At 45.0% G+C, this 12538-nt stretch overlaps 1 protein-coding gene across 1 annotated transcript in view; it reads left to right on the forward strand.

The window, feature by feature from the left end:
• Positions 1–12538, forward strand: part of LOC126471563 (neuronal cell adhesion molecule-like) — a 761819-nt gene that overhangs the window by 480911 nt on the left and 268370 nt on the right. Inside the window, exon 2 of the mRNA XM_050099792.1 lies at positions 9822–10003. Coding sequence (XP_049955749.1) covers positions 9822–10003 — 182 coding nt within the window. The remainder of the gene's footprint in view (positions 1–9821; positions 10004–12538) is intronic.

The raw sequence follows: 12538 nt of genomic DNA on the forward strand, positions 1-12538 counted from the left end.
ATTGTAGCACATGCATAGAAAGTCATTTCTCCCTCGCTCTTTGCGTGAAAGAAGAAGCAAATAAAGCCCCACGTATTGGTATTACATGCTGTCTGCCATGCACACTGCAGATGCTTGTGAAGTACACATGTTGTCCCAGGACGAATGGTCGAACTTCAGCGATATGACAGGAACGCATATTTGAAGCCAAAACGTTCAGATATCCCCGTGTCATTTTCCGAATGGTTTCCGAAATATATCACATTTAACGTCCATTTTTTATTGGGCTAGTGACACACACATATAGGTCTTACTAGCCCAATCTCCTTGACGTTTTTTTCTAGACCAGGCTGTCTTGTTGCTTTCAAACTTTTTACTTGGACTGTCTTTCTGACAAAAGAATACGAGTGGCCGAAAACTCAACCACGTAGGACGCCTTTAGTGATTTCTCCCCGGTCACTAACATTTTCTGTGTTAAAAACATTGTTTCAATTATTTAGCTTAAAATTTTTCATTCTGTTTGCAGTGTACGATTCAAAATAGTTGTGTGTGAGCGTTCTGTGTGGGTACCATAAATAACAACGTGTTCTATCTTGGAAACATTTCGTAATAGGGCGTATGTCCATATGAACGTTTTTTCTTCAAATGAGCATTCCTATCATCTCCCTGAACATTAACCATTTCTCCTGGAACACCCTCTAGTGTAGATGTGGATGTCTATTCGTGTGTGCCCCACTGAGCGAGGTGGTTAGCTCATTGGACTCGCATTTGTGAGGACGAAGTTTTAAACCGACAACCGGCCATCCAGCTTTCCGCGTGCTCCAGGAAACTGTCGGGATAGACCCTTTCAAAGGGCACTGCAAATTTTCTTTTCCATTCTTGAAACAATTCGAGCTTGTGCTCCGTCTGTAATGATCTTGATTACATGGAAACGTTAAACACTAATTTCTTTCCTTTTTTCGTATTTCTCACTCACTTTCCCTCCCCAAGCGACTGTCTCTCTCTCTCCCTCTCCCCCCCCCCCCTCTCTCTCTCTCTTTCTTTCTGTCTCCTCTCGAGACTGCCACTCTCTTTCATACACTGAAGCACCAAACAAACTGGTATAGGCATGCGTATTCAAATACAGAGATACGTAAACAGGAAGAATATGGCGCTGCGGACGTCAACAGCTGTATAAGCAACAAAAGTCTGGGGCAGTTGTTAGATCGGTTACTGCTGCTACAACGGCAAGTTATCCAGATTTAATTGAGTCTGAACGTGGTGTACAGTCGGCGCACGAGCGATGGGACACGGCATTTCCGAGGTAGCGTTGAAGTGTGTATATTCTCGCACGACAATTTCTCCAGTGTACCGTGAACATCAGGAATCCAGTAAAACATCACTTACCGACATCGCTGCGGCCGGAAACGATCCTGCAAGAACGGGACAACGACGAATGACGAGCATCGTTCAACATGACAGAAATGCAACCCTTCCGCAAACTGCTACAGATTTCAGTGCTGGGCCATCAAAAAGTGTCAGCGTGCGGACCATTCAACGAAACATTATCGATATGGACTTTCGAAACCGAAGGCCCGCTTGTGTACCCTTAATGACTGCACAACACAAAGCTTTATACCTCGCCTGGGCCCGTCAGCACCGACATTGGTCTGTTGATGACTGGAAATATGTTGCCTGTTCGGACGAGTCTCGTTTGAAATTCTATCGAACAGATGGACGTGTGCGAGTATGGAGACAACCACGTGAATCCATGGACCCTGCATGTCAGCAGGAGACTGCTCAAGGTGGTGGAGGGTCTGTAATGGTGTTGAACGTGTGCAGTTGAAGTGATGTGGGATCCCTGATACGCCAAGACACGACTCTGACAGGTGACTCGTGGATAAGCATCTTGCGTGATCACCTACATCCCCTGTCCGCAGCTCGTGGTCTTGCGGTAGCGTCCTCGCTTCCCGCGCACATGGTCCCGGGTTCGATTCCCGGCGGCTCAAAGAATGGCTCTGAGCACTAGGGGACATAACATCAATGGTCATCAGTCCCCTAGAACTTAGAACTACTTAAACCTAACTAACCTAAGGACAACACACACATCCATGCCCGAGGCAGGATTCGAGCCTGCGAGCGTAGCGGTCACGCGGTTCCAGACTGAAGCGCCTAGAACCGCACGGCCACACCAGCCGGCGATTCCCGGCGGGGTCAGGGATTTTCTCTGCCTCGAGATGGCTGGGTGTTGCGTGTCTTTCATCATCATTTCATCATCATTGACTCGCAAGTCGCCGAAGTGGCGTCAGCTAAAAAGGACTTGCAATTTCGGCGGCCGAACACCCCGCATAAGGTCTCCCGGCCGACAATGCCGTACGATCATTTCATTTCACCTGCATCCGCTCATGTCGATTGTGCATTCCGACGGACATGGGCAATTCCAGCAGGACAATGCGACACCCCACACGTCCAGAATTCCTACAGAGTGCCTCCAGGAACACTCTTCTGATTTTAAACACTTCCGCTGGACGCCAAACTCCCCAGCCATGAACGTTATTGGGCATATCTCTTACGAATTTACGGACAACCCTGCAGGACTGATGGTGTCACTTCCCTCCAGCATCACTTCACACATTAGTCGAGTCCATGCCACGTCTTGTTGTGACACTTCTGCGTGCCCGCGGGGGCCCTACGCGATATTAGCCAGGTGTACCAGTTTATTTGGCTCTTCAGTGTAATTTGCAACGATATTGATCTTAGTAGAATGAAATTTTCACTCTATAGCGGAGTGTGCGCTGATATGAAACTTCCTGGCAGATTAAAACTGTGTGCCGGGCCGAGACTGGAACTCGGGACCTTTGCCATTCGCGGGCAAGTGCTCTACCAACTGAGCTACCCAAGCACGACTCAGCCCCGTCCCCACAGCTTTAATTCCGCCAGTACCTCGTCTCCTATGTCCAAACTTCACAGATGCTCTCCTGCGAACCTTGCAGAACTAGCACTCCTGGAAGAAAGGATATTGCGGAGACATGGCTTAGCCACAGCCTGGAGGATGTTTCTAGAATGAAACTTTCACTCTACAGCGGAGTGTGCGCTGATATGACACTTCCTGGCAGATTAAAACTGTGTGCCGAGCCGAGACTCGAACTCGGGACCTGTACTTCCCGAGTTCGAGTCTCGGCCCAGCACACAGTTTTATTCTACCAGGAAGTTTGATGTTGATCTTATCATCAAGTATCATCTCGAATACGCTAAGAGTTTCGAGAATACGTTGAATTCAACAGACTTATTTTTGTCGTTAATTGAATACAGTGTTTCAAATCCGATAACCCATGAACACTACCTTAGCTTTTTTAAAGTGAAGCTGCTGACTTACCATTATGGTGGCAAGACAAGAAAGAAGGATACTGTTGCGAGAGAAATATGTTTTTAAGTGAATAGATACACTTCGAGAGGCTTTAAATCATTTCAGACGTGCGAAGCCGTTCTGCTATGCTACAGCACGAGCGGCGTTACCACACTGTGGTGGGCGTCTCGATTGTTTTGCTGAAAGTAGCGAGGCACATTCTTCATGACGGCGGCGCGGCTGTAGTGATTGTGGTGCTAAATTCCAGGACAACCGCCGCTAATTACATGGCCGCAACCGCGGGCAGAAACTTGGCGCTGTGATTAAAGGCCGACTGGGCCACCTGGCGCCTGACTTGGGATGTTGCGGCCGGGCTCTGTGTGCGCCTCTGGCCACACCACGTGTCCACACAAGCCAGCTACACTCTCTTACCTCCCACTGCTCTTTCCTGGATATTAAGAAACTACCGAGGTATAAATGGTTGTTGTAAAACAAGCACACCGCAAACTAATTGTCACTCGCAGCAGACATGACGCTAAAGTCCCGTGAAACCGCCTCTAGTCTTCATAATGACCTCATTCCGCTGACAAACCGAGTCACTATGTTCTTCGGGTGTACTGTATCCAACTGAAGCCATTGATTGATGAACAGATCGAGTAGAGCTACCAAATTTTGGGGACTATGATTGGGCCGGCCGAGGTGGCCGAGCGGTTCTAGGTGCTACATTCTGGAATCGCGCGACCGCTATGGTCGTAGGTGTGAATCCTGCCTCGGGCAGGGATGTGTGTGATGTCCTTAGGTTAGTTAGGTTTAAGTAGTTCTAGGGGACTGATGACCTCAGAAGTTAAGTCCCATAATGCTCAGAGCCATTTGAACCATTTGACTACGATTGCTACGTTCCAAAGAGTTCCAGACGTCTTATATGGTGCGAAGAGCAGGTGATCCAGCGGACCGGTCGGAGAGAGTTAATGTGCAGGAGTGTTCGTCTAACCAGTAATGCATATTTGTGCTTCTGTGTGAGCGGGTCCGTTCTCATCTTGGAAGACGAGTTTTTCCACATTATACGCATTATGAAGATGTAGAAGAAAGGACAACTTTTGGACAGTATTATTATAGACAACCTCATTGAGTGGCCGGTGCACTCCACGTCTTGTTTCATTCAGTTAGAGGCAAAAGGGCGAGTCGCCGGACCAAACAACACACCTCAAGTCAGCTACTGTCCAACTGCTGTATCGTTTGGCGCATTAAGTACGTGCAGCTTTAAGCGCTGCTACGAACATAGGCTTTTTGCGAGGAACTCGACACTAAACTCCCATTGCAAGCAGTTCCCATAGCAGTTTTCGCCAGGAAACTTGCTGAGCTGGACCTCCATTCGTTGACAGCAGCAATTCTTGCCGGATTTGAAATCGATCGCATTGCCAGTGTTGAGAAATGAAAAATTGTGCACTTCACAAAACGAAAAACCGTAGTGCCCTATTAATATAAAATCAGTTAGTCACTGCTGGACTGGTCAACTCATATAAATACCTGGGCGTAACACTTTGTAGGAATATGAAATGGAATGATCACATGGTCTCAGTTGTGGGTAAAGCAGGTGGTAGACTTCGGATTATTGGTAGAACACAGGGAAACTGTAATAAGTCTACAAAGGAGATTGCTCACAAATCGCTCGTGCGACCGGATCTAGAATATTGCTCCAGTGCGTGGGATCTGCACCAGACAGGAATAACAGCGGATATTGAATGTATACAGTGAAGGGCAGCACGAATTGTTTCTGGTTTATTTAATCCATGGGAGAGTGTTACAGAGGTACTGCAAGGATTAAACTGGAATTCTCTTGAAGGTAGACGTAAACTATCCCGTGAAAGTCTGTTAATAAAGTTTCAAGAAGCGGATTTAACGACGACTCTAGGAACATATTACAACCCCTTCGTATTGATCAATAGGGATCGTGAGGATAAAATTAACGCCCCGAGGCATTCGAACATGCATTCTTCCCGCGCTGGATACATGAACGCAATGGGAATAAACCTAATACCAGTAAATGGTAAAATGGAACATACGCCCTACCATGCCCTTCACGGTGTTTTGCACATTATAGATGTAGATGTGAATGTAGATGTAGATGTAGACAAGACGTGACACTCCTCTTCGGTCCCTATAGGTTAGGATGTTTTTACGACCACTGCTCTTACGCCATCTTTCTGAGAGAATTATCGCAATAGGTTATGAAATTGTTCTGACTTATGTTTTCTCTAGTTTCTTTAATTCACTTAAGGGAAAAGACATAACATAAACAGTTTAACACTGTTTTGATGCTGAAGTCGTCAAAGATAAAGTAAGAGCTCTAATTGGATTAAAATGCGGAAAAAAATAGGCTGGAGCCATTGTGACAGGACGACCACAATATTTGTCTTGAATAAGAAAGGAAAGTTTCAGGAAATCAAAACCTAAATAGCCTGACATGGTCTGAACATCGCTCTTCGCAACCATTACTCTAGTTGTGACCTTTGTGATTTACTGTATATTTTATTCTCGCTGCTGCTGTGTACGAAAGGTTCATGTTCATTCGCCGATTCGGCTTTTCAAACAGCTGTCTGACGTAAATGTCCACAGCACTGCGCACTTTTCCGCTTTTAGTAGCCTTACGGCGGTAAACGAGCAAAATGGAAAGTGCTGGATTATTTTTCACGTCGGAACAATTGCAACTCCGAAATGTAGACATGGCGTGACATTGATTGCGCAACGCATGTTGGAAGTTGTCACTGTTGTTAATATTAAAAATCAATCAGCAAACGCGTTAGCGTAATGGTTAGTGTACAGGCGTTACCCCACGTTGGGAATTTATGTGTTTATTGCAGTATCGTGAAGGGATCATGCAACAAATGTCGAAATGGTATGATGTGTAGTATACGTTTATACACTCCAAGACAAAAAAAGTGACAGACCATGAAGGAATTATTCGAAAAGGTCGGAAATCGGTGAATGTGATGTACATGTCGGACAAACAAACGATTCAATTTCAGAAAAATTGGATGATTTATTGTACAGAAAGACCTTCATAAATTGAGCAAGTCAGTAACGCGTTGGTCCACTTTTGCCAGTTAATCTGTTTGACATTCAGTAGTAGAGTTGTTGGATGTCCTCTTGAGGGATATCGTGCCAAATGCTGTGCAACTGACGTGTCTCCATACACATCTTCGCTGGTCTTCGTGCCTCATCACTGAAGACAATTCTACTGCACTCAATGACATTCCAGGCCGAAGACGTGTCTGGTGACACCCCAGACAGCGGCGGGATACCAACCTATCACCTGCTTTACGTCCCGACAACCGGGAGTGATTGCCCGAGGCCTCATTTTTTTCCATAGCACGACTTCTTTGGTTGTTATACGCGCCTCCTTACAGCACACTGATGCATTGACGATATGCATGCGTTGACGATATGCAACGCCCAGTTTTGTTGCCCTTCATGGCAAGCCATTCTGGACTTACATTTCAGCAAGAAAATGCCCGACCGCCCACGACGAAAGTTTCTTCTAGTTATCTTCGTGCTTGTCAAACCCCACCTTGACCATCAAGGTGCCGGATCTCTCCACAGTTGGCAACGTTTGGAGCAACAACTTTATCAGTCAATAACAATCCGAATAACTGTTAGCATAAGACGTAGACGTGCAGCGACACGATATTGACTTTCTCACTGTGTAAAGCTCTTTGTCTTGAATAAATCATTCAATCTTCCTGCAATTATAATCATTTGCTTATCTGTAAATGTACATCACATCTGCCGACTTCCGTCCCATTGAGATAATTTCTTCGTGGTGCCTGTTCTCTTTTTTTCCCTTAAAAGTGTATATGGAAAGGAATAGCATTTTGCCATTTACATTCGCTGTATAAAGGAAGATTACGCAAGGGATTTCTCATTCAGAAATCGCGTTCCAGTATTAGTTGCTCTTGAGAAGATAACATTATGCTTCGTACAAGAAGGAGAAATGTCTACCACTACTAGTACGGGTCGGAATTCGACAACCTCAGGATTGTGGCCTATCGAGAAAGTAGTTCATTGTTCCGCGATATCGCTGCTCGCGTTCGTCGGAATCCCAGGACTGTCACTTGAATATCGAATCTTCAGGAGAGCCATACTCATGCCTTAAGGGAGCTCAACTACCCCACGCGACTATGGCACCAGAGGACAGATATACCGTCGAATGGGCCGAGCAGAGTCATGCAGCCACGTAACGTATCTGGAGTCAGGAAGTGGGCTTGTTTGTAGTGATAAAAGTCAGTGGAGCGGCTCAGCGGCAACATTGTACACAGGAGTGAGAGCACGTCGTCTTTTCAGAAGTGTCCCGGTTCTTCGTTCAGAATTAAGACAATCGTATCATTTTACGGAGGCTCCGAGGTGAACGACCGTTGGTAGAATGAACTCGTGATCGTTATACGGGCCCAGTGCCTATGCTGATATACGGGATGCTACTGAGTAGAGAGCACCATTACCTTTGGTTCCTACAGCCAGCCACGTATTACATTTCTGACGTGCCAAGGCTAGTTGCTCAGCTCCATTTTTGAGGTCTCCGTGACATTACCTTCCAGTAAGACAACAACAGACTGTCCAGATCTCTCACTGAATGCGAACTTCTGGTCACTGGTTGCCGAGAGGCTGGCGTGTCACTCGCCAACATTATGGCTGATCAACTCTGGCATAAGGCTGAAGTAGCGTGTCTCTCTGCGGCTCGAGCCCCGCCCGTTTAGGGCCGTTTTTGCTGCCACAGATAACACATCCCTAATACGTCTTTTCAATTGGCACCCTGTATGCTCTTACATGACCTGAAAATTTAATCTTTTTTTTCCCTACTACACTAAGTACGCCTAATAAGTAAAATATCGTTATTTTCTGTCTCTTCTGTTGTTTATATTTTAATCTCCAACAGGTTACCTAATAACATAAGTCTGACGCGTTTCAACCAAAATAATGAATAATTTGAATTTTCAGAGAGCTGTGTGCTCGATTTACAATGATGTGACAAAAGTCTGGGGGTACCTCCTACCACCGTATCGGGCCTCATTTTTCCCGCCGTTGCATAGAAAATAGACGTGGCATGGACTCAACAACTCGTTGGAAGTCCTCTGCAGAAGTATTGAGCCATGCTGCCTCTATAGCCGTCCGCAACTACCAAAGTATTGCCGGTACAGTACTTTGCGCAAGAACTGACGTCTCCATTATTTCCCACAAATGTGCGATGGGATTCATGACGGGCGACGTGGATGGCGAAATCGTTCGTTCGAATTTTCCAGAATGTTCTTCAAACCAATCGGGAACAGTTTTGGCCCAGTAACATGGCACGTTGTCATGAATAAAACTTCCATCGTTGCTTGGGAACAAGAAGTTCATAAATAGCTGCTAATGACCTCCAAGTAGCCGAACATAACCATTTCCAGTCAATGATCGGTTCAGTTGGACCAGAAGACCCAGCTCATTGCATGTAAATATCGCCCACGCCATTACGGAACCACCAGCAGCTTGCAAAGTGCGTCGTTGACAACGTAGGTCCATGGTTTCGTGGGGTCCGCGCAACACTCTAACCGTACCATCAGATCTTACCAACTAAAATCGGGACTCATCTGACCAGGCCTAGGTTTTCCAGTAGTCCAGCGTCCAACCGATATGGTCACGAGTCATGGAGAGGCGCTGCAAGCGATGTCGTGTTGTTAGCAAAGGTACTCGCATCGGTCGTCGTACGTCTCACACTGATTTCTGGTGTTATTTCAAGCAGTGTTGCCCGTCTGTTAGCAATGACCACTCTATTCAAACGCCGCTGTTCTCGGTCGTTAAGTGAAGGCCATCGGTCACTGCGTAGTCCGTGGTGAAAGGTAAATGCCTCATTTGATATTCCCGGCACACTCTTGACACAGAGTACCTCAGATTATTGAAGTACCTGGCGATTTCCGAAATTGAATGTCCCATGCGTCTAACTCCAACTGCCATTCCACGTAAAAGGTCTGTTAATTCCCTTCGTGCGGCTGTAATCACGTCGGAAACCTGTTTACATGAATCACCTGAGTACGAATGACAGTTTCGCCAATGCATTGCTCTTTTATACCTCGTGTTCGCGATACTTCCACCATCTATGTAAGTGCATATCGCTATACCAAGACTTTTGTCGCTTCACTGTAGACCGGAACCCAGAAACCTACTTTTCGCGCCGGCCGGTGTGGCCGAGCGGTTCTAGGCGCTTCAGTCTGGAACCGCGTGACCGCTACGGTCGCAGGTTCGAATCCTGCCTCGGGCATGGATGTGTGTGATGTCCTTAGGTTGGTTAGGTTTAAGTAGTCCTAAGTACTAGGGGACTGATGATCTCAGATGTTAAGTCCCATAGTGCTCAGAGCCATTTGAACCATTTGAACCTACTTTTCGCCAGCCTTGCTGTCACCTACTTTTGGTTAAACTGCAGGGCTGCATTCTTTTCAGGTTGACGTTTTGCGTCTTTGCTTAAGTGTATCTTGTGTTGTTGTTGCAGCGTGGGCGAAAAGGGGCACTGGGACTCCCGTCACGGCATTATAACCCGTGACAATCGGACTTACCAGCAAATTATCAACCTGCTGCCATTCACCGTGTACAGTTTCCGCGTCTTCGCCGTGAACAAGATGGGTCGCAGCCAGCCGAGCATCGAGTCCTACTACATGGTCACACTGCGCGAGGGTAAGTCTTATTAGCCTCTTCTTCCATCAGTTACCATAGTATTTACATTGTTAGGATGCATCACACCTTTGTTGCTTCTGTATACTGCACATGGAACGGGTAAGACTAACGTCGTACTGAAGTTTTTTGATGTATTTTTGTCGGAAGATTCATCAGTGAAGACCGCAGCCCTTTTCATGGTTCCTACGATACTCTTTATCCGTTTTGCCCCACGGTCGCTTGTGGAACCTCTTCTCCTGACGACATAACGATAATTATTAACAATTTTTTAAGTAAAATACTTTTAACGCCGAGACCGCAACGTTCCTATCACAATTAAAGTAAGATAACTAGTTTCGGTTCCTATCTGCATCCATATTCAGTTCTGTAACACATGAAGGAAACATAGCCTAAGAAAATTATGTAAAATCAAGTACAATACAAAACCGCTGTACAAAAGCTGAACAAAAATAGTGCGGAGCCGACTCTAAAACTAAAAGTGATTATTTGACAATTCCATTTAACAGTGTAGTACAAAATATGTTAATCTTTGAAATGTAATATACCGTTCAAAGTGTGAAAATTGGGTGAATAAGCATTGGAATTGATCATTAGATGCAGTCATGCAGTAACATGCATTCGTAAATACCAAAACAATAACAGTACGTAGTTCAAAACATCACAATGAGAAAGCCAGGTTGTAGACCTGTCGAAAGAATTGTACACCAGAAATCTCAAAAACTTTAGCACCACATCGAAATGAATTTTAAAATTACAAAGGTAACAATAGCATAAAATTAAAATTAGAAGGAAGGAATCTGTATTACGTCCTTTAAAAGGCAACATGACGTTTGTAGGGTGCAAATCCTGCTTAATTGGTATTAACTCTAGAATAAAATTCAAGAAGATTGTGCCTCAGTCTAATTAATTTCAAAAGTATAAAAATAACCGCCCTCCATGAACCATGGACCATGCCGTTGGCGGGGAGGCTTGCGTGCCACAGCGATACAGATAGCCGTATCGTAGGTGCAACCACAACGGTGGGGTATCTGTCGAGGGGCCAGTCAAACGTGTGGTTCCTGAAGAGGGGCAGCAGCCTTTTCAGTAGCTGCAGGGGCAACAGTCTAGATGATTGACTGATCTGGCCTTGTAACACTAACCAAAACGCCCTTGCTGTGCTGGTACTGCGAACGGCTGAAAGCAAGGGGAAACTACAGCCGTAGTTTTTACCGAGGGCATGCAGCTTTACTGTATGGTTAAATGATGATGGCGTCCTCTTGCGTAAAATATTCTGGAGATAAAATAGTCCCCCATTCGGATTTCCGGGCTGGGACTACTCAGGAGGACGTTGTTATCAGGAGCGTGGAATGTCAGATCCCTTAATCGGGCAGGTAGGTTAGAAAATTTAAAAAGGGAAATGGATAGGTTAAAGTTAGATACAGTGGGAATTAGTCACGTTTGGTGGCAGGAGGAACAAGACTTCTGGTCAGGTGAATACAGGGTTATAAATACAAAATCAAATAGGGGTAATGCAGTAGTAGGTTCAATAATGAATTAAAAAAATAGGAATGCGGGTAAGCTACTACAAACAGCATAGTGAACGCATTATTGTGGCCAAGATACATACGAAGCCCACGCCTACCACAGTAGTACAAGTTTATATGCCAACTAGCTCCGCAGATGACGAAGAGACTGATGAAATATATAATGAGATAAAAGAAATTATTCAGATAGTGAAGGGAGACGAAAGTTTAATGGTCATGGGTGACTGGAATTCGAGAGTAGGAAAAGGAAGAGAAGGAAACGTAGTAGGTGAATATGGAATGGGGGTAAGGAATGAAAGAGGAAGCCACCTGGTTGAATTTTGTACAGAGCATAACTTAATCATTGATAACACTTGGTTCAAGAATCATGAAAGAAGGTTGTATACACGGAAGAAGCCTGGAGATACTAAAAGGTATCAGATAGATTACATAATGGTAAGACAGAGATTTAGAAACCAGGTTTTAAATTGTAAGACATTTCCATAGGCAGATGTGAACTCTGACCATAATCTATTGGATATGAACTGTAGATTAAAACTGAAGAAACTGCAAAAAGGTGGGAATTAATGGAGATGGGACCTGGATAAATTGAAAGAACCAGAGATTGTAGAGAGTTACTGTGAGAGCATTAGGGAATGATTGATAATAATGGGGGAAAGAAATACAGAAAAAGAATGGGTAGCTTTGAGAGATGAAATACTGAAAGCAGCAGAGGATCAAGTAGGTAAAGGGACGAGGGCTAGTAGAAATCCTTGGGTAACAGAAGAGATATTGAATTTAATTGATGAAACGAGAAAATACAAAAATGCAGTAAATTAAGCAGGCAAAAAGGAATACAAACGTCTCAAAGTGGCCTATATAACATTAGGGGTAAGATAGATACTGCCTACAGGAAAATTAAAGAGACTTTTGGAGAGAAGAGAACCACTTGCATGAATGTCAAGAGCTCAGATGGAAACCCAGTTCTAAGCAAAGAAGGGAAAGCAGAAAGGTGGAAGGAGTATATAGAGGG

Source organism: Schistocerca serialis, chromosome 3 (assembly GCF_023864345.2).
Source record: "Schistocerca serialis cubense isolate TAMUIC-IGC-003099 chromosome 3, iqSchSeri2.2, whole genome shotgun sequence".
Classification (NCBI taxonomy): domain Eukaryota; kingdom Metazoa; phylum Arthropoda; class Insecta; order Orthoptera; family Acrididae; genus Schistocerca; species Schistocerca serialis.